The sequence below is a fragment of the Phalacrocorax carbo genome, chromosome 2, assembly GCF_963921805.1.
Source record: "Phalacrocorax carbo chromosome 2, bPhaCar2.1, whole genome shotgun sequence".
Classification (NCBI taxonomy): domain Eukaryota; kingdom Metazoa; phylum Chordata; class Aves; order Suliformes; family Phalacrocoracidae; genus Phalacrocorax; species Phalacrocorax carbo.
The window spans coordinates 91141894-91163663 of record NC_087514.1 but is presented as its reverse complement, the minus strand read 5'-3'; the positions used below and the strand labels follow the sequence as shown (position 1 = coordinate 91163663).

Sequence of the window (21770 nt, the reverse complement as noted above, 5' to 3'; positions counted from 1 at the left end):
CTTGCTTTTGACTTTGCATATTACTGGGAAACGCTTGTTATTTCTTCCCCACTCTTACAATCAGCTGATACTGTCAAATGTTTTTATTTCTTGTGGCAAGGGGAGTATGTGGATAATCAGAGGACAGATCCAAACGAAACAAATACATGCTGGCAGCAGAGAAAGCTGTCTCCATGTAGCAAAGCTTAAACCGTAAAGTGAATATACTGTCCCACTGAGACTACAGAATGCTTTTGAAAATGAAATTACACACTGAAATTTTCGTAGTTTAAATGGTAGAGCATGAAACATACTTTATTTTACTACTAAGAATAATCTCTTTTTAAATCTCTATTTAAAAATAGTGCCATTTTTAGGAGTACCTTAGAGTTGATTAAGATTTTGAATTTAGTTGTATACGTTTAAGAGATGCACAAGACCAAAAAAGGCAAAATATGCAGCTCTCCTATAGAACTTACAGAGAAGCTTGTAACAAAAAATGGTTTTGCTTCATTATTCTTAAAAGTCTCCAGTGATTCTATACTAAACAACACTTTAGATCATTTAAAGTCAGCTTTAGAGATTCAGAAATACATAATTCTAGCTGCCATTATTAACACCCACCCCCGTCACTGCTACATGTTTCTCATGTTCCAATGTTTCCTCCAAAAAAGGGCCAGTAGTGCTTTGGTTGCACTGGAATTTCAGGTGTTTTGATGTTGAGGTCATACTGTGGCTTCAAATTTCAAAACACTGTACCTTTGCAAAACATACAGTGAACATTATTTTTATAGCCATTTACAGTTAGAGTATCTAAGGGAACCTATTTAAGGAATTACCAGATAATTACATGCATTTCATTATTTCTCAGATTAATCTAATCACACTTAAATATACAGTTACCAGAAAGGATTCTTGTACTTAACTAGAAGATATGAGCACAGAACAGCTACCATACTGAAGTGTTAAGCTATTCTAAATAGATTATCTAATGCTTACTTTATTCCCATGCAAAACTAAAAATGTTGTAACTGCTTTTAGTAAGAAAATAATAATGAGATTTTTGATCACTGCCTGGAAACAATTTAACATGGCATTTTGAAATATTTACACAGAGGACAATGCATGGCAGAAACACTGCACTGGCTCTTGCTTGTAAGAAATGGTACTGAAGTCTACAAATAAAACTGTTTCCTCTTTTGAACATCTGTTACTAATAATCTTTTTATAATTAGCACACATGGAAAAAAAGATTCACTCAGTTTGCATTTATCCATAAAAACTGAAGGAATAACTACAGTACACCACATTTGCTACATGAAAGTAACTTGTTTGATGCACAGAATTTTACTGCAGCGATACAAAAGCGCAACTGAGGATACGATGAATAAAATATGTAAAAATCTCTCTAGTATTCAGCAATGCTGATCTGCAAATACTTCTGTGCAACAAAGTTAGAAAATGCTCTTGTAGTAAAGTATCTAATAATTTTAGCACTTCCTTGCATTTGAATTACTAATTCACAGTTACGATTCTAAGTTGTAAGCTACTAATTTGTTAGCTTTTGAAAATTGTAAAGAATTCAAATTAAGTTCTTCTGATGGAAATGACTATGTGTTAACATTTTGTGCTTGTATAATATTTTCAAAGACCAGAACAGTTGCAGATCAGGAGTGCCCTGCACTAGAATGATATAAATAATAAAAAAAAGTTAGAAAAACAACACAAACAAAAAATCAGGAATCCCATTAAGGAAAAGAGGAATAAGACATGTCTGAAGGCATAGAAAGCCAAAAAACTCATGTCAGACAAACCCATGTCAGACGGCAAGAATTAATTTTTCGTGAACTGTCATGATACTGAAAATTCTCAGAAGCTGTTAGGACTTTACCCATTCAACCTTAAAAGTAGATTACTCTGCTGCATGTTTCTCTGTACACAGTGGAAGATTCTGGACAAAGTATATTTCAGAAGTTGTCACTTCGCAGCACATCACATAATTCTACTACAACACAGCATTGCTACAGTTGTATCTCATTTCTTAGTCTTACTAATGCCACCATTGTAATTGCCATCATACAAACCTTGATGCACCTAGGTCAGTCACAAATTTAGCTTTTATTTGAAGAGGCTTGTTTGTAGTTTTTTGATATAAGCGTAAATATTTGTAAATAGCTGCAACATAATTTCAATTAAATTTTAAATTATGATTAAAAGCTCTCTATTTTAGAAGCTATACTGAAATGCAATCTTCTGCCAAAATACATAATGATTTTTAACTAATGAAATCAACACTGGAAATCCCCATTTGTTGATGATATGACATTCTTTTAAATAAAAACACAATCTCTAACCCCTTTCTTTGTAACCATTGTCAAGTACTGTCTTTTAAAATAAGTGACCTGATCTCTCTCTCCCTGTCTCGTTCTGTTCTAAAGCTTAGAGAAGTTAAAAGCCTTCAAAAGCATTGATAAAGCCAGCTAAAGTTTAACTTCATGCTTGACTGAACTGATAACACGTGTAACTTGCTACAATACTTCGTGAAAAGGAGCTGACACTCCTAAATGATGCACAGAAGAGTTTTGCTGCAGACAGCCTAGGAAAAGAAAGAATCAAATTGATTCCCCTCTACATCAGGGAAGCAGAGAACAGAAATTCAGAGCTCTGAGGTTGGTTAATCTTCCTACAAGGAAAGGGCATTTCTGAACAATCTGTTTTGCCTTAGGGGAGAAAACCATTCCAAATTTTAGTGGCTCTTTTGCTTTTTTTAGTAAGATCTCAAATCAGTACAGTTACCATTCTGAAAAAAAAAAAATTACTTAAGACTTACTTAAAGCTGAATCTTTCAAGAAAGCAACCGAGCATTAGATCAAGATTTCCAGATCAGAGATTTTTAAATGTTTCAGTTTTCACGCAGCTAATCCAATACATCTTAAGAGAAAAGTGCACAACAGGAGTGAGTAGCTTGTCTGTTCAGCTTCGAAACTTAAAAATCAACTTTTCTCACTCAAGGATCTTATTCTATTCACCCACATTTGTTAATGACTTCATAAGTGATTGAACCATAGATTGAGAAGTTACCTATAAAGAACAACCTGCAATATGGGATACTGAACAAGCTGAGATCTACATGAACAGCTGTCTTGTTGTGGCAAGCCTAAAAAGCTGAAGAAATAAACAGTACTTGTAAAAATTTACAGTACTTGCTTTTTTATAAGCAGTATTTTTTCCAATTATACTAGCATTTTACATTCTACATATGAATTATCTTGTCAGACTTTTGCATGCTTCTGTATGAAGTACTTAAAACTACCTTTATACTGTTGTCTGATGTTATCAAGCCACTGTATGGCATTCCAGCATTTTCTTTTAAAATTAGTTCTCTGAAGTATCAAGGGCCCCTGTGCTTACCTAGCTTTCCTCAAATTTGGACATACTGCTACAGGTTTTGTTGTTGTTGGTTTCTTAACTGTCTTTTCAAGTTCCTTCTCCTTGTAAAGTGAATGTAGAACTCTAGATGCCCTAAATTATGCCCTCTAAAACACATTTGACATCCCATTACATTTGATGGATTTGTGCACACATGTTGAGTCAATCAGAAGAAACTTGAAGTCGGACTCTAGTTATCAGTGAAGGTACTATCACAATATACTTCAAGACCTGAAGTTTCCCAATTCCCACGTCCCTGATACAAGTCTTAAGAAGAAAAGATTAATCATATTTACAGCCAGTGTGAAACACTTCAGGATGTAACACAAAGACCTGAACCAGAAAGTTGCACTACAGCATGGAAGACAACTATCAAGCTACAGAAGTTACAATCAGCATGACAGTTCACGAGCAAGCTAACTGAGAACTTGTTATCATTCTAACAGTGGGAAGACAACACTTGACTCATTAGCCTCATTAATGCTTCTAAGTTAATGAGACAGGACCAGCTACAGAGAAGACCTGAACTACAGCACACTTGTCTTCAGGTGAACCCTTGGAAACTACTGACCTGGAAGGAAATTTAAGGAGGCTTACAACTGCTTAACAGGGCTTAAGACAGAAAATGGAAGACAAAACCAGACCCACTTTCAGGATTAAAAAAAAAAAAAAATAAATATCAAACACACAATGTTAGCAAATGATTGATGAACTGCAGATGCTTTTTGTGTTTTGTTTTTGTTAGGTTTGTTTTTAAGATGCTCTGATTTTTTGGTTGCAAACAAGTAATAGTTCTTATTAAAAAATAAACAAAAAGGCTCTATAGAAAGCAGAAACTGCAAACCTAAGCCTAGATAAACAAAATCCTTAAAAATAATCAAGTTGTTTTTGACCTTGACTCTTCCCTTCAAATCCTGACAGGAACAGTATTTTATTCTGCTACTCAGAGATACACAGACTAGCCAGAAATCAGCACTAATGCAGGGAGATCTGAGAATACAAATGATTGAAATGAAGTTTTATTATGAGAATTTATTTTATTGAAAACACAGCATTTTGTTTTTAAAATTATCAGATTCTCAGAACAGTCAATGTGAAAGGCAGGTCAGCAATACTAAATATTTTGAATTATGGAAAGTTGGGGGTTTAGATCACAAACATATTTGTGCACACAGTCAATTTAAGATGTGGCAGAAGGTTTAGTTCCTTATATTGAATGTCAGATTACTTATTTACACCAAGTGCTGTGGGTATTTGACTTCAAGTTAGGTGTACTCTTATTCTACAGGAATGGAACAGGTTTTCCATTCTCTGGTTGTTTTACGAGAATGAGTACTTGGAGGAGGTTTACTAAGCCTAATAAATCCTTCATTACTGACTTTATCTTAGCACCAACTGTTTCAGCACTTAATTCATTGTCCTGGTTTTGGCTGGGATAGAGTTAATTTTCCTCCTAGTAGCTAGTATGGTGCTGTGTTTTGGATTTAGCACAAGAATAATGTGATAATACACTGATATTTTAGTTGTTGCTAAGCAGTGCTTATACTGAGTCAAGGATTTTTCAGCTTCCCATGCTCTGCCAGCGAGGTGGTGCACAAGAAGCTGGGAGGGGCCGCAGCCAAGACACCTGACCCAAACTGGCCAAAGGGCTACTCCATACCATATGACATCATGCTTGATATATAAACTGGGGAGAGTTGGCAGAGGGGCAGCGATTGCTGCTCGGGGACTGGCTGGGTGTCAGTCAGTGGGTGGTGAGCAGTTACATCACTTGTTTTTCCTAAGTTTTGTTCTTCTCTCCTGTTGTCTTCATTACTACTACTACTACTATTATATTGTGATTATTAAACTGTATCTCAAACCATGAGTTTTCTTGCTTTTGCTCTTCAGCTTCCCCCCCCCCCCCCCCCATTCCACCAGGTCTGGGGGGAGGGTGAGAGAGCAGCTATGAGGTGCTTGGTTGCCAACTGGGGTTAAACATACATTAATTTAGATTCAAGACTTATTAGTCTTAGAGAACAAGTTGTTTCCATCTAGTAACTTGCAAGCTCTAAGCTTGCATATATTTTTTTGAAACTCTCTGTGGATTACAAATGTATTATCCAATTTGTTACACAGCCCCCTATGTTAAGATTGGGTAGATAAGGAAGAAAATTCATATTTTCTAAATTGCCATTAGTATTGTCATGCTCATCCACATCCTGACTGGCTTTTGTGATTTGCATCTTTTCAGTGAAGCTGATAATATTATAGAAGAGACTCGCTTAGCTTCCTTCGATCAGATTTCTCAATTGACAAGTTCACACCAACTCCTCAGAATGTTTGCTTCTAGGCCAGATTTTGATTCTAATGCCAGATGAAATGAACTGGGCTAACAGATCTGAAATACTGAAATCCATTCCAAACAATAGTCTTTCTAGTTATTTCTATTAATTTTTTGGATTGGTAAAATAAAAGCTATGGCAACACCATCCATAACAGCAAAGCAAAATATGATGGCTTTGAATGCTATACATGCACATTTTTTGACTTTGTGCTTTCTAACATTGCAGTGGTATAAAAGTAACTGGATATGTTATAACTTTAAAACTGAAGTCCTTCTGACTCGGAACCTTCTTTTTGTGACTGATGTGCATTTATTTTCTATCCTTCGTTTGACATTTGACTAGGCAATTGATATGAAAATCATGGGTTCTGTCCAAACAGTAAAAAACAAAGATAACCACATGAGAAAGGCATTTACAAAAAGTAACCACTCAAACCTCACTCTGAGAACTATCAAAAGAAAAATATGACTATCAGATCATGGCCTCAAGCTTTCATAACAGATTACAATTTTATCTCCTAAGCATCAAAGCTCTTTGCTGAGAAAAAAAAAAGAATATGAGAAGAAATAAGCAGGATGGACTTCGAGTTATGTTTCAAAGTGCATTTGCAGCTAAGAACTACTTCAAAAGCAGAAGTTATAAGCCAGAGTTTGTTCAGAGAAGGAACTGGATATGAGAAGCTTTTGAAACCTCTACTGACATAATTTTATGTGCAAACTAAATACTACTCAGTTTTCTGAAGTTGATTGTGCAGGTAGATGGTTTTAAACAGAATTGAAGCAAAAGATTTTAAGCAATTATAAGTAGAAATAAGATATTTTGGAAACTTGAAGTCTTCACAAACATCCAGAAATAATATCCGGTCTTGCTTCATTTGAGTTCCTATGCCACTTTTTAACAACTCTTCAAAAACCTCTCTAAAAGAGCACAGAAATGTAATGTAAATATCCTGCCATATAATTTGCTTGTCTGTTACATATGACAATGGTCAATTAATATACTATAACCTTCAAAAATCTCTATTTTAGGAGGCACTTATTAAATTTAGTATTTAATTTTAGGATATATTCATTTCATACTAGAAATAATCACTATTTTGTCAATGTTCCTTCAGAAGATTAATAATTCTATTGGATGTTGATTCTGACTGGTCTTTACTGTCTATAAGCATCTCTAATCCAATTCAGTTACTAAAGACAGCTCCAAAGATCACACTAGCTCTCTCAGTAATACTACTGCCAAGAAATATTGACTAGAAACAGGAAAAATCTATCAAGATAATGAAAATATTAAAATATTTGGGATTTGCTTGTTTCTTCCTTGTATTCCAGAACACCATTCGGAAATACTTGGGTTCCTTAAACACACTTTGTTTAGAAGATTAGCTGCGTATTTACAACTATTGCCTCCTTGAAACTCACTACATATATTGAAAAACACAGCAATTAGATAGTAATAAGAATCTGGAAGTTCCCATATAAATCAAAGAACAGTAAGTAGCTATAGTTTCAGACCAGAGCACCAAAATACCTGATTTTGCTTCACGTTCATTAATTTAATCCAGTCCTTTACTTCAGAAACACTGGCTGGATAAGAAAAGTGAAATTTTTCCCAACACTTTTGTTTCTTCTCTCTGAGTCAATACTGGTTGCCATTTCAGACTGACGGAGAAAGGAAATTTCACACTCAAGATTCCTCACGGAACTGTGTTTCACCAGCCTTTTCTTTGCCTAAGAACATGATAGTGTTTCTGCTAGGATGAAGCGTGGTAGTTTAGAGCAGAGACAACAGCACGGAACAGAGACAGAGCAGCTTGTTTAGATTTATGAAATCTGAAACGATGCAAATGTCACAGCGTGGACAACCTTCATGCTCTCATGATATTAAACAGTATTAATTGAGGAAAAGTAATTAGAGTTCTGTAGCAGTTTCTAGAGAGCTTCTATGGGTTTCCCTATAGAAGCTGTGAATAACTTAATACCTGAATTTAGAAAAAAGCCTGGATTAGAGAAACATGGCTCACATGCAAAAGATATTATAATTTCAAACCTAAGAGAAAAGTAGTCTTTGCCTTTGGTGAGATAATCATAAATCCTGAAATTGAAAATGCCACAGGTTCCTAAGTTCAGAACAACTTCAAGAGTCAAAAGAGAGCATCACTTCTTTGAACAATCTTACACAATCAAGAAATCAAATGGAAAAGAAGAAAAGCACTACAATTAAGATTTGTTGCAAAGAAGATCCATGAAACTGAGAAAATCCCAAGTTTACTCTGGGTCTGGTAATGCCTGTTTGATCTACACGCAAGCTATATTTAACAACTGACTTGCTACAGACCTTTACATCAGAAAGCTATCACCCGTGTAGTAGTCACAGGTGACTACAGAGAGTATTTTAGTACGTTTTAGCTGAACAGTAGTAGTCGGTATCAAGATACTGTTCTATTGGCAAGAACTGGGCACTGTTCTCAAGCATACTGCTTGCTTCTACCCTGATGGCATCTGGATTCATACAGAGGTACACCTGCCTGAATATTTACAGTAATTAAAGTATAAGTGTCTGAAACATAATTATGTCATTAAGTGACTAGTTAAACCACCACAGTGAAGTCTTGTCATCTTCAGGAACGTTCATTTACATTACGTATGGCAGAAACAAGTCAAACAGTAACTTAGCATACTATGATTCCTAAATAATACAAAAAACTTACCTGCTACTCTTTCATCCGTTTCCCTATTGCCATCATCAGAGTATCTTGCAAAATCTAAGGAATCAAGAGTACTGATGCTTCCGGCACGATCTTAAGGAAGGGGGGGAAAAAAGAAAAAAAGATATCAGAAAAAATCCTGAAGAGTTGACTGGCTTTGATAGAGAAAGTCAAAACATCATCTCATTTCCAAAACTATAAATCAAAGATAAGTAAGTGTTCCGCAAGACACAAGTTTTACTGCATTTTCTAAAAGTCTGCCTCTAAGAAAAGAGTATGTCAGTAAAGTTGAAAAAAAATTCAGCAATACAGCTATTTCAGTGAACAGATACTGTAAGAAATTCACCCTTGCTCCCCCAAAAAGGGAGCATTTCTACCCTGCCTGCAGCAGATGAGGAGCAGTGCCGTGTAGCACTTCCCCTTTCCCACAAGGGCCAGGGACCTTTGCTTGGACATGCAGGTGAGCACGCAGAAGAAACCAAACAGATACAAACTGTTCTGCAACAAGGTTCAAGCAGTTCTGTTCCCATTTTAGTCACCTGTAACTGGCCCAAATACACTACTTCCTTTTCCTTTTCTTAGTATTCTAAGGCAACGTTAACGTAACCAAATACTTTTCTACATATCTCCTGATCTAGCCATTAATTTCAGTACATACCCACTTAATACAACATTTACTAAGGAATGCATTACGTAGCAAAATTAAAGCAAAGCAAGTACAGTTCATGCTCTTGCAGGTATAATAGTCAGACTCTAGAATTAAATTGTTAATAAAAACAACATTCAAGAAATTCAGTAACCAGCATACGGTTTTGATCTGACCTTGACTTCTTTTTAGGGGGTGGTGGAAATAAAAAAAAAATCAAGACAAAAAGCATTTTTGATAATTCCAAGTCTGCTGAAGTACACATTCACATTTTTATTAGAAAAATGCAAAAAAATTTCTTGGTGACAGAACCCATAATAAACAGAACATGTTCCCAACATAATTGAATATGCAGAAGTTATATTAAGTAACTCAGTGTCTTTGCCTTCCTTTTGAAATTCATTTCTATGTAGCACTTCAGAAATAATTTTAATTACATTAGAGCTATTGTCACAGTAACAAAGAACAAATTCCATAGGGCTGTCAAAAAACCTCGTAACTGTCAGTGGAAATAGAAGTAATTTCATCACCTTTCAGTCAAATTCTGTCATGACTAACATCACAGAAAGACTTAAACGCCCCCCACCCCGCACAATTCTGCAGTATGTAAAAAAAAAAGAATAATCTGTTAATGAGCTGGGTTTTTGTGCGTTTGAGCCTAAGTTGTCCCTTAAGCTCTTGCGAGTCCCTCTCTACATACAGGCCAGCACTGGACTGAAATAAGACCTGGACTGAGACTGATCAAAGCATCTACACTCACCTGAACAGCTATAAAGAACACAAAATTTGCTAACTCTATCCGAATTACACATTATCAAAACTAAAGTGCCTGGCAACCCTAACTTTATGGAGGTAAAGCATATAATAGTATATAGTTTATATTTAACCACAATTTTTTTCCTCATGACTATGCTTTGTCATCCAGGCAATGAAAGAGACTGTTGCTCCTCAACAAGTCTCTATTCAGTATTTAGTTTTAAAACTCACTGTTCATTTGCAGGTTCTAGTCTTATCTACCACATTTTTTCCAGACATTAATCCCGTTTAATAATTCTCCCTAGGCTGTTCTATAGCGCTTAGCAGCATAGTACAAACTCTTCTTTTACAGCATCTTTGCAAAATGGACCATTGTGAAAATAAACCAAATTTTATACACAGGGAACCACATTCAGAGTGGTTAAGTTCAAAAGCAAACAATTTTTGCATGCTCAATGTGGAAGTATTCAGAGCTGACTTTTCAAAACACCTAACAACTTATTCAGTAAGTACTCCTCCAGTTTATTTCACTGGAAGCTGCAAGATCGTTTTTGAAATCAAATTCAAGACTTGAGTTAAAGAAACAGACAATATTCAAACAGAGATCTCAATAAAAAGCTAATGTTTAAGAAAAGCGACCCAGTCTCATACCTAGCGTTGCTATAGCAAAAGCATAAATACAATTCCATTTCCTCCTGCAGTCTTGCCATGTTCACAGATAAATTTTCCATTTATCTTATGAAGCAGCTAACGTCAGAGCAACAATGCTCAAATTTTCAGGTAAAGTCAACCACATTATAATTACTGAAGCATCCAAAGGTAAGCAACAAATCCTTTTTCATATCACTTTTAAGGCATGCTTTAGAGGCAAAGGCTCCCCCACCCCAAATGATAAAACAAATCCATGGATAGAACACAAACTGATTTGCCAAAGCAGCCAGAAACTTCTTAAAAAAATGCAGTCGTCTAGAAAAAAGCAGGGGGTAATCAAAGTCTACATCAGTATGCACACAACAGAAGCCATTTAAGCTCATATCAGCAGCTTTAAGTCCAACAATTCACCACCAGTGAATATCAGTTTTACAACCTCAACCGTCCTTACAGAAACTAAATAAAGCCACAGGTTTTTATGATTTTAACACCCAAGAACTGCTTTAAGCACCACATCTACATGCACAGCAGCAATTTGTAACGTTGAAACTTGCACATTCACCTTTTGATTTCTCCTAATCATTACAGTGTTCATGATAACAGCAAATATCTGACACACTCTTTACATACAGGTTGGCATCATAAAGGGACACAAATATCTGGATTCAGATTGATTAAAGCAAGCAAAGATGTGCTGAGGAACACCAGCCTCATGGCCTGCTTCCTGCTACCGTTATTTCCCTCTCCCAGTAATGCTGATCCTCCTTCCCATTACAAAAGTACCTGCCCCGGTTATCATCACCCCCCAGGCATGCTGTCATTAAACAAAGCCAATGTGGCTGCTAGAATTCATTATGTCCACAGTGTTTGATCTGAAGATAAAGTTTAAAATGAAACCTATCTTCATGTACTGCTCTGGTAGAACTGGAATCTACATAGAGAACTGTGTACAGCTGCCCAGTTAAATGCTGGAGGAAATCAAACAGTAACAAAGACAACTGTATACACACACAGGCTGAACAGTATCTTCTCAACTAAGAATCCCACTAGATGATACATACTGCAGACCTCAATCAAGTTGGGAAATTATAGCTTCCATCACCCAAATCATGTGAAATGGATAGGTTGAATAATGTAACAAGACTTCTACCACTACTTAGCTATAGGATACTGCCTTTAAATGACGTGGTGTGGCTACTGAAGTGGTTCCTGCTGTTAAGGTAAGAGGCCACCAGTGCTGAGGACGCAGTTCAGCTGAGACTTCTGGCCAGACGGGCTCCATAGGCATCAATGAATCATCATTTGCTAAGGTTATACCCTGCCAGTGCCATCTATGGGGAAAGCCCCATCACAGACACTGTTGCACTGCCACAGCTCCCACCGAAGCAGGAGTTTCAAGCAGCAGGAAAGGAAGCGATGCAGGAGCTGCTCCGTCTACCTTCAGTGCTGGTGCAGCTACTGGTTTCTGCTACCCACCTGGAAAGATGGGCTTCCACCACAGCCAGGCCAGGTGAGGTCTAAACAGCAGCTCCACCCCCTTGCACTTACACTGCGAAGCTTTTAGTGCCTGCCTTGGCTACACTGCAGTCTCTGCCCCAAGCCACAGCTGCTGTGGAGCCAAGGCTGAGGGGAAAGCAGGCAGCAACAGGAAGCTGGAACAGGAACAGGAAGCAGCAGGAAGCAACAGCTTCTATCAATTGCCACCAGTGACCTGGACCTTGCCCCACTGGGACTATGCAAGATGAATTTTGGAGCTGTTATTGCACAACATATTGAAGCTTCTCAAGAAACAGAGATAAGCACCGCACAGAAACTTAGACAGTGGCTTTAATCAGCAAAGAGGGATTTCTGATAGAGCCCATTAAGACATCAGCCATGTGATAACAAGGTGAGAAGAGAAAGCTAAATGAGACAGTTAACTGCAAATATCACCCAGGAAGGTGAGGGTTGCAAGCCTGCCAGATATATCATCAACAGTGGAGTCATGGCACACATGCGCTGCCTGGCAGGGCTGTGCTGAAGACTGCCCAAAGCTGGACAGTGGCAGGCCTGCCCCATTGCTTCACCTACCTAAAATGTCATCATGGAGGTAACTGTACCTGCTGCCTCACTCCTTACCACTGCCTTCGCAGGCAGTCATCAGCGGAGGTTAATCTCCTAAAACAGAATCACAGAATGCCCTGAGTTGGAAAGGACCCACAAAGATCGAGTCCAGCTCCTGTCCCTGCACAGGACAACACCAAAATTCACACCATGTCTCTGAGGGCATTGTTCAGGTGCTTCTCGAATAGCACTAGGCTTGGCACTGTGACTGCCTCCCTGGGGAGCCCGTTCCAGTGCTCCACCACCCTCTGGGTGAAGAACCTTCTCCTAATACTTAACCTAAACTTCCCCTGGCACATCTTCCTGCCATTCCCTTGGGTCCTAATGCTATCTAGTCTAACTAATGCCTAACTAATGCCATAGTCCTGAAAATTATGGCATAACATCTTACAACATCAAATTTTACGCTTCCATAAAGGATGTACGTGCTTAGCAAAGGATCAGAGGGTGAGAACAGTACCTTCCCGCCGCCAGCGCAACAGCCTCTGCCTCATTCACCAGGAAAAGGAGCACGGCTGTTCAAAGGAAAGGAATCGGCAAGGGAAGGGCTGTGCTCAGCCGTGTAGCTCACCTGGGGATTGTGAAACATCACCATTTTTCTGAAGTACCAATAGCTGTACTCCAGTACACTGAGTGGAAGTATTTCAGCTAAAGCATTCAGAAGAGAAAACTACTTTCTGAACTGAAAGGGGAAAAGAAAAAAAAAAAGTTTTTTAGAAAAAGCAATATATATTTTTTCACTTTTTTTTGTGTAATAAAAATAAAAATCTTAGGTTTAAGTTATTTGACAAACAATAATCAAAGCAGAATCTTGCAGGGGGAAACCACTGAAAAGGAGAAGTACGCTTTGGCTGAATTCTATTTCTTTTCTGGAAAGAAAACAATGTGACCGAGCAGTGGGCAGCCATTTTGCTGTCATGATATGCACGTTCTTACCAGCTGCCTTCTGTGCATAGATTTTATCTTTCTCTCAAGTATTCTGAATTAAAACACTTTTCTTTTTAATCAGCAATTCCTTTTTGCTAAAAGCTTTCCAGTGAATAGTGAAAAAATAATTGCTGTCAGTTTAACGTTTCAGAAATGGTAAAGCAACATAATAAGAACAGTTTTGACAAGCAGGTATGAACAACTCCAGAAGCGTATCACTGCAATATGGGACAAGAGTGCCACAGGTGCACAGAAAACAAATTAAATAGGCTTAGGCTTCTTATAGCTCATACTAGTGAAATGACAGGAGATAGACTGGGATAGTTAATGAGAACCTGTGTATAGTTCTTGTCTCTTAATCTCTACCACTGGAAAAGAACTAACAAAATCAGAAAGCTACATTCATATTTGATACTCAAAGCTCAGTTTTTAAACCCATTTGTTGAAAAATACAATGCTTTTCATTTGCGAAGTTAAAAATCAGGTTCACTGCCATGTTTTGCTTATTAACATATACAGTCTTTCAAAATACTGCTTCATTCCAGAGGAAAGGAGTTTTAATTCTTTTCTTATTGCTAGAAGTTTCACCTGTATGACACAGATTTCTGCTGACAGCTTCTGTTCTCTAGGCATATTCAGCTCTATCACTGAAAGTTAAGTGTAACTATATAAGGAAGAAAGAGTTAAAAAAATTACTAGTTGATAAAGCAGTCAATAAGTTGTCCTATTTTCTGTAAGATCACAGGAAATTATATAATTGTGTACTAACAATTTACCAAACAGAGCATATGAAGACCAAGAACTCTGTCTTTTTCCTTGAAATTGAAGAAGTAACAATGATACCACACTTGTACAAGACAAATTCACTTTACATCTCTAAGAGTTCACTTGTATTGAAAAATATCTGTAACCCTGAAACAAGGTCATTGCCCTGTTTTAAACTGATGACTGAAATAGCTGGCTAACCACATTTTAAACTCAGAGAAATAACTGGCTACTGGAAATCTGGTTTTGCTTAGCATTCATACAGAACAAGATGCAGTGCAAAGCGAACCTTTCCCAATCAACAAAATCAACAAAAAACACTCTTTGAAGACTTTATACCTGATCATTTAATACAGTTCTACTTGCCATTTACTATAGCTTTGCCAAACAGAAACATGCAACATACCACAGGCCTGGAAAAAAACATTATGGAACATTGTTCCTGCTACTGGATACAACATAAGATTGATATAGACAATTCTGACTATTTATCCAAGAGCTCCATAACCTCTGCTTCCAGAAGAACAGATTTTTTTAAAACTTTTTCACTTTAGAGAAAGTTAAAGTGTTTTAACATTGGTGTTAGAAGTATCACAAAAGCAACTTGATCCACCAGAAGTAATTATTTGATAATAATACACTCTTCACTAGATTACATTTTCACTACATAGGATTTCACTAGGGAGAAACCTTAACGAGGCCTCTCATTTCAGCCCCAGGTACAACTCTATTTACACACCATGCCATGTTAATGCCTTCTAGCTTCTGAATAAACACAGATGTTGAAAGTTAAAGTGAATGAGGCCATAAAAAATTATTCCTTAGCATCATCATCTTGATGGCTATTTCTAGAAAAAGAAGAGAAACACCAATAGGACTCTAGGATGCAATTCTCTGCAGCAGTACAAATAGCTGTCCTTCATTCTTGAACCGATCATCAAAAAACTGTTTTGTAAAACAAAATTATTAAAATAGGGAATTGCTAAGGTTTAATATTTTTATGAATTAAAAAAACATGGTAACTCAACCAACAGACATGCTAGACTTTAATATGCGGCAGTAATTTAGACTCCAAATGTTATGAACTACCATACAATGGAAAGTAGTTGGGGATTACAGATGTCAGAAAACCATGTAATTACATCTGTATGTGAGATAATTCAAGAAAAATTTTCTAATTCTGAGATGCTCTTTCAGATCTATGAAAAGCAAGAAGCTAAAAAAGTCCCCTACTGCAATCTTTTTCAATCTACAACCCACAGACTATCACTAAGGCAAGCTTTAAGATAATGAAGCATGTAGTTCCATTGAACTTTAGAAAACATACCAAAGTTTCTCCTGAAGATTTGTGCTATTGTTATGAGTTAGGCTCTCCCTCCTCCCAATACACACAGACAACCCTTCTCGCATGGAGGAACCTTTGATGGAAAATTTTCCACCCAAAAGAAAGTTAGATCATAAGATCAAAGCTGAAACTTTAAGGGTCTGCAAGTCAAAGGTTGGAAAAAAGCTTCATATACATCTGGAAAGGACAACAGTACAACATATTTCATAGGGTACAGCTTACCTTTACATTTAGGACACCCAACCTATTTTTAAGTTCAAAGAGATACAAAAGGCAAACCAGCAAGTACTCTGGTAACCGATCCCAACTGGAAAGCTTCCTTCAAAACTACTCAGGTCTGCCACTTTTCTCCTTTTTTTTCCTCTGAGCTACAGGTACAATAAAAGAACTGTTGAAGTTCAGTCCTAAGGAAAGTCAAGTATATAAATACATATTTTAGATCTGTTCCCGCTGGCAGTAAAGAAGTCAGCCAACTAGGTATTCTACCTACCTTAAATATTCAAGACCTAGAGTAAACAAGCCCTTACGGCCATGCAACAGAGGCCTACTCTCTTCTAGAGATAGTGATCTGGAAAAGCCTGTCCTTGAATAACTTGCATTTTCACCTGTCCTGCACAGTATCACCGGCACAAAACAGCAGAAGCCAAGGGAACTGGGGACAGAGACCATCTGTGATAAAGAATAAACTTCCGCTTGTATTTACTTGCACATGCTCAAGCCCCATGTTAGTACTGAACTGCATGTATGTGTATGTGAATAAACCAATTGGCAAGAAAGACAGCATTCACAGAAGATGTGGAATACTGCAAAAACCTGAAGAGCTTTAATGGAGTCCTTTCCATATTCAGTCAAAGAATCACTTTAAAAGTGATCATCAATTCACAGTTTGTATTTGTGGCTGCATTTTGTAGCAACTGAAATAGACATGTTGTGCAATACATATAAATAAATGGATTAAAGTATTTAATTCCCCATAAATGATACTGCAAATTTCTTTAAGCCTTACCAAATTTCACAAGACAACTCTAGAGCAATATGACTTTGAGAAGTCTTAATGGCAGTTGCGTTTAAAACTTCTAATATGCTTCAACTTGTTCCAAGTTTACCAATGCTGGATCAGCCAGCAACGCAAACTTCATCCATGGTAGCAGATACCTGATCTAGCATGACACCTTTATGGTAGAAACAGACTTACATATCAATTTTTAAACCAATTTGAACTTTCAGAGTAAATTTTACCAGATCAACACATTCCATATCACTATGGTAACTCTGAGATGGAACTGAGAGCCTTAAAGTTATTAATTCCATCAGGCACTAAATTGTAAGCACCTGACCTCTCAACCTTGTTTTGCAACTCCAAGTGCCTCTTTCGCTCTCTCCCAGGTGTTCTTACTCAATGAGACCTGCTGAATTTTCAAAGCTGGTATGTTCTGAAATGAAGTCCTCAGACCATCATCAAATGAAAAGGAAACTAAATTAAGCTACTAGAATAAAATTAACTTTCAAGCTGTCAGAGCAATCCACTTGCAAATTACCTAGAAAAGACATTCAAGATGATCAGGTAATACTAGTTCATGACCAATCCAAACCAGATTGAAAGCAGATGACCAATATATTTACATACTTCATATTACTAACAAGCTATGAAAATTCTGCAGAAGTCTATGAGGGTAGAAACCCTAAAGCTGCTTGGATAAAACTCATCTATTCTTGCTAGCCAAGAACAGCAGGGGAAAAAAAAATAACCAATCACCAGATATGTAAAACAAATACTTTGCAGATATATTGCAGTAAAAAGATAACTCTCACTCCCATGACAGGCACACAGCAGAAGATCATGAGAAAGGTGAAATTACAAGTAGGAAATGGGTAGATCTTGCACCCTAGCACAGAAATAACACACACACTGAACTGGGTTAAGATGCAGATGCACCTGAGCTGATCCCATGGAGAGCCATACCAACAACATACTGATTTTGTGGGGAGCTTACTGCATAGACAGGCTCGGGCAGCATCCAAATTAGTCAAGTCTGAAAGAATTTAGTCAGCCCTGAACAAAGCTATTTGAATGTTGCTGCAGTGAATACTGAGGTCATGGGGCATATGACCTTGGGGAAAGCATCAAACCCAGCCTGGCTTCCTACATACATGCTGTAGTGTGCTTGACCTACCAAAGCTTCCCAGAACAAAAAAGCTAAGGGAGGAACATGGCACAGAGGTACTTCGTCCAACTCAAGACCCCAGCTGGCTTCAGCAGAAATCAGAAAGCATCAACAGCATCAAGTTAACTCCATATGCATGATGTTACAGCACTGCATTTCCCAAAGTGTATCAATTAACTTGCATTACAAGGATTTTTCCATTCTCTGCAATAACCCAGCTTTCCGTTCTACTGACACCAAGCAAAATTATATCAGCCTAGTCCTTAAATTGCTGTCTTTGCCAAGGGACTTGAAGTGTATAGATAATACCTGTCTTAATTCTCAAGCACTGTATTCTCTGTTTTCTTCATGTTTCAATTGTAGTAAGTTCCCCTTTCCCTAATTTCTATATTTATATCAGGACACTAGCAAATTTTCCAGCTACGTTTTAACAACATGTGTCCACATGGGATTCTATAAAGAATTAAAAATATTTTTTAAAAAATTTAAAACTAGCAAGTAGAGACCAAATTATCTCTCCTATGATGAGAGGCTGAGAGAGGAGAGGCTGTTCAGCCTGGAGAAGAGCAGGCTCAGAGGGTATCTCATGAATGTGTATAAATACGTGATGGGAGGGTACAAGGAGGATGGATCCAGGCTGTTCTCCGTGGTGCCCAGCGACAGGACCAGAGGCAGTGGGCACAAACTCAAACACAGGAGGTTCCCTCTGAACATCAGGAAATGCTTTTTTACTGTGAGGGTGACCGAGCACTGGCACAGGTTGCCCAGAGGGGTTGTAGAGTCTCCATCCCTGGAGACACTCAAAAGCTACCTGGACACAGTCCGGGGCAACTGGCTGCAGGTGGCCCTGCTTGAGCAGGGGGTGTTGGACAAGCCAGTCTCCAGAGGTCCCTTCCCACCTCAACCATGCTGTGATTCTGTGATTATTTTTGCCATGATTTCTCTTACTCCCAGAGTTTTGTCAAATGACAAAACAGCTGATAGCTCTCTCCCCACTCCAACATCAAATCAAGATGAAAAAGTACTTGTTATATAAATAAAAAATCTGATTCTGTGAATTTTTATGGACTAGCATTTCCTTCAATTCAACAGAAAAGTAATTAGTTACATCACCATCAGGCAGCATTATATTGCAGGAAGGGAGGAATTAAATTGCCTCTCCCCTATGGTGCACCAGGGAAAGAGTTCAGTATTTCTGAAGGGCTTTTTCATAAAAAAAAGAAGCAACCGACCAAATCCCCCAACACCCCTCCCCCCAAAACAAAAAAAATCACAAAAAAAAAACCCCAGCAACTTTACAAATTTGTTTTAACTTTTCATCCAACAAACTCAATATACTTTGTGCCATGAGCATCATAAATAAAAATACATGGCCTACAACCTTTACTGAATCACTCGGTTTTAGCTTATGCTAGAGGAGAATTCATCTCAGTTTCTCAAACCTGCATCTTTACAATACACTAGAAAACCAAATGCAATAATACATTGAAGAGAAAGAGTTATAACTTTGAACACACAACAGCATAAGGTTTTATGACTTTTATATACTGATAGGTAAGACACTTTCTGATGCTGTATTTTAAATAGTTCCACATATATAAATTACCTAACTCAATTTGTAGCAAATTTTAGTTTAGTTTGAAAGTATGAGAACTTCCTGGAAAAGATTCTTTTTCCATATTTTCGTTAATTCTGAGCTTATAGAACACAGAATTCCAGTACTTAACATTTGTAAGTTAACAGAGATGACAGATCAGCACACAGATCAGCTTCCAACACAGCTGATAACAGTACCTACTTGATTATGACTTGCTTGCAAATGCTAGGTAATGAATCCCATATAAAATTTCCAGCAAGTGCTCTCTCAGATGAACAGTCACATCTTCAGTCACGAAGATGATGATTCTCATAGGAAGAAAAGATACAGGAAACTTGATATAACTTACATGGAATTGAAATTATGTACAGGGGTGCTTAATGAAGCTTCCAATGGTTGGTTCTGAAATGCTAAGCTCTAGCTAACCATATTGCTGCTTCCCTTCTTCTCTCCCCCCACCCAAAAATCTCGCCTTTCCCTAACAGCAAAACAGTCAAAGAAAAAATAAATGGCAGATTTTAAGACTAAAGCTAGTTCTAACATTGTAAGCTGCAACCCTTCATAAAAGTGCATTTGCCAAGCATAGCAATCAAAGGGCATCCTATCAATCACATTTTAAAAAAAAAGGTTTCTTTACCCACTATGCTCCAGCTTGAATTATGATCGTATGTACATACACAAAAACATTTGAGGTTTGGAACAGAGATATTTGAGCCACAGTTTTATTTCTAAATCTCAATTTGTAGAGTACTTTCTTAGGCAAACATGATAGGGAAGGGGACACAGATTTACGTTTAATTATGTATGTGTTAACCAGAGCCTTGCAAAAGATCTGGGATACTCTAAGAAGGAGGGACTTCCAAACCATACCACTCGCATGAGTAGCGTTAGAAAAATGCTATCAAAACGGTCTAGCAGATGTGGAGCTACTGGTATTGAAACCAATCAAGAAGCTGTCACAGAAGTTTGGGATGATCTAGCAGAGATACAGGACATGAAGGATGAGCATACACAAGTGCTGTGCATCCAAACGAACAGTGCTGACTCCTTCACAAAGTTAATTTGCTTCAAACTAAAAGTGCAAAGTTGCTAGACACAATACACATTTCCATATTTTTCATTACAATATACCTGAATCTCTTTCTGCAGCTGTGACATTACTGCTGCTGGAAAATGGAAGGGTGTTTTTCAAAAAAATTAAGAAATCCTAGTCACCTGACTGTCATTTGCTTTTATAACCGAGCGCTCTGAAGCACAGTTCAAAGACAAAACAGCTTCTAAGTCACTAGCTGACCACATGATGCTAGTTGTTTAAATCCTATGATACTTCATTATAATCTCTTTATAGCAGTCTATAAAGAGAAAGATAAAAAAATGAAAGAAATTCCAGCACGCACTTATAGCTTAGCTTGCCTAAAAGGCTTCTGAGAAGTGCCAATGAATACTCACACTGAGATTCTCCCATTCTGTACAGGAACGCACAGTACAACAGCTTTCCATTGCTCTGTAGAAATCCTCAGCAGCATTCCAAACATACTTCACATTCAACAAGAACTGCCAGTCACACTTTTTCTGCACCCACTCAAATTATTAAAACCCTATAGTAAAACTATAGAAATTAATCTAACTTGGGGGCAGGGAGGAGCAGATGCAAAGCTAGTGCTGAAAAGAAGTTCTAACTTTAGATATCAACAGAAATAAAGAATTATTTTAATCTGAGCATATTAAGAACTTTTTTTTCACTGAAGCATAAAATTCAAGTGACCTTGAAGTGTCAGTCATGCCAAACTGCTGCTGCTGTCTACATCACCACTTTATAGAAAGAAAACTTGAAAATACCTTTTGGCACATTAAAGCAAGAGAAGGTACTTGCACTCCTCTCACATACATTCTCTGCGAGTCTCCATGTGAGGATCCATGAAAGCGGGCACAACAGACTGGACCTCTCAACAAAACTTCTGAACTTTTTGACTAACTTAAACTATTCAGACTTACTGTCAGATATGATCTGTGCCTTAGTCCTCGAGCTAAATCCAATAATACCAGATGCTTAAGAGGGAAGTGAAAAGAACTCCTGCAAAGACCATAAAATTTTCAGCCCACCAGAGTCTGCTGCACTCTATTTTTCAACATTTGGAAATTGGCATAAATTCAGAGGCAGGAGCCTATCAGTTCTTGTTGACATTAACAAGAATCAGGCTAACAGCACTGTCACAATTGCTAGCTCAATGCTAGACTCCAGACTGCAAGAAAGTCTGATGGAAATAAGTTCAAAAATCTACTTGAGCTATACCAAAATACATTTTTTTGCCTTGTTCTGGATCTGTCACCTTTCAGTGTCACTCATTTTGAACTGCCTTTTGAATCACTGTC

The 21770-nt window shown here is 37.5% G+C and overlaps 1 protein-coding gene across 4 annotated transcripts in view; it reads right to left on the bottom strand.

Moving 5' to 3' along the window:
* Positions 1-21770, bottom strand: part of RELCH (RAB11 binding and LisH domain, coiled-coil and HEAT repeat containing) — an 87649-nt gene that overhangs the window by 63444 nt on the left and 2435 nt on the right. For all 4 annotated transcript variants that reach the window (XM_064443447.1, XM_064443446.1, XM_064443444.1 and 1 more), the window contains exon 2: positions 8446-8535. In XM_064443447.1, the coding sequence (XP_064299517.1) occupies positions 8446-8535 (90 nt within the window). The remainder of the gene's footprint in view (positions 1-8445; positions 8536-21770) is intronic.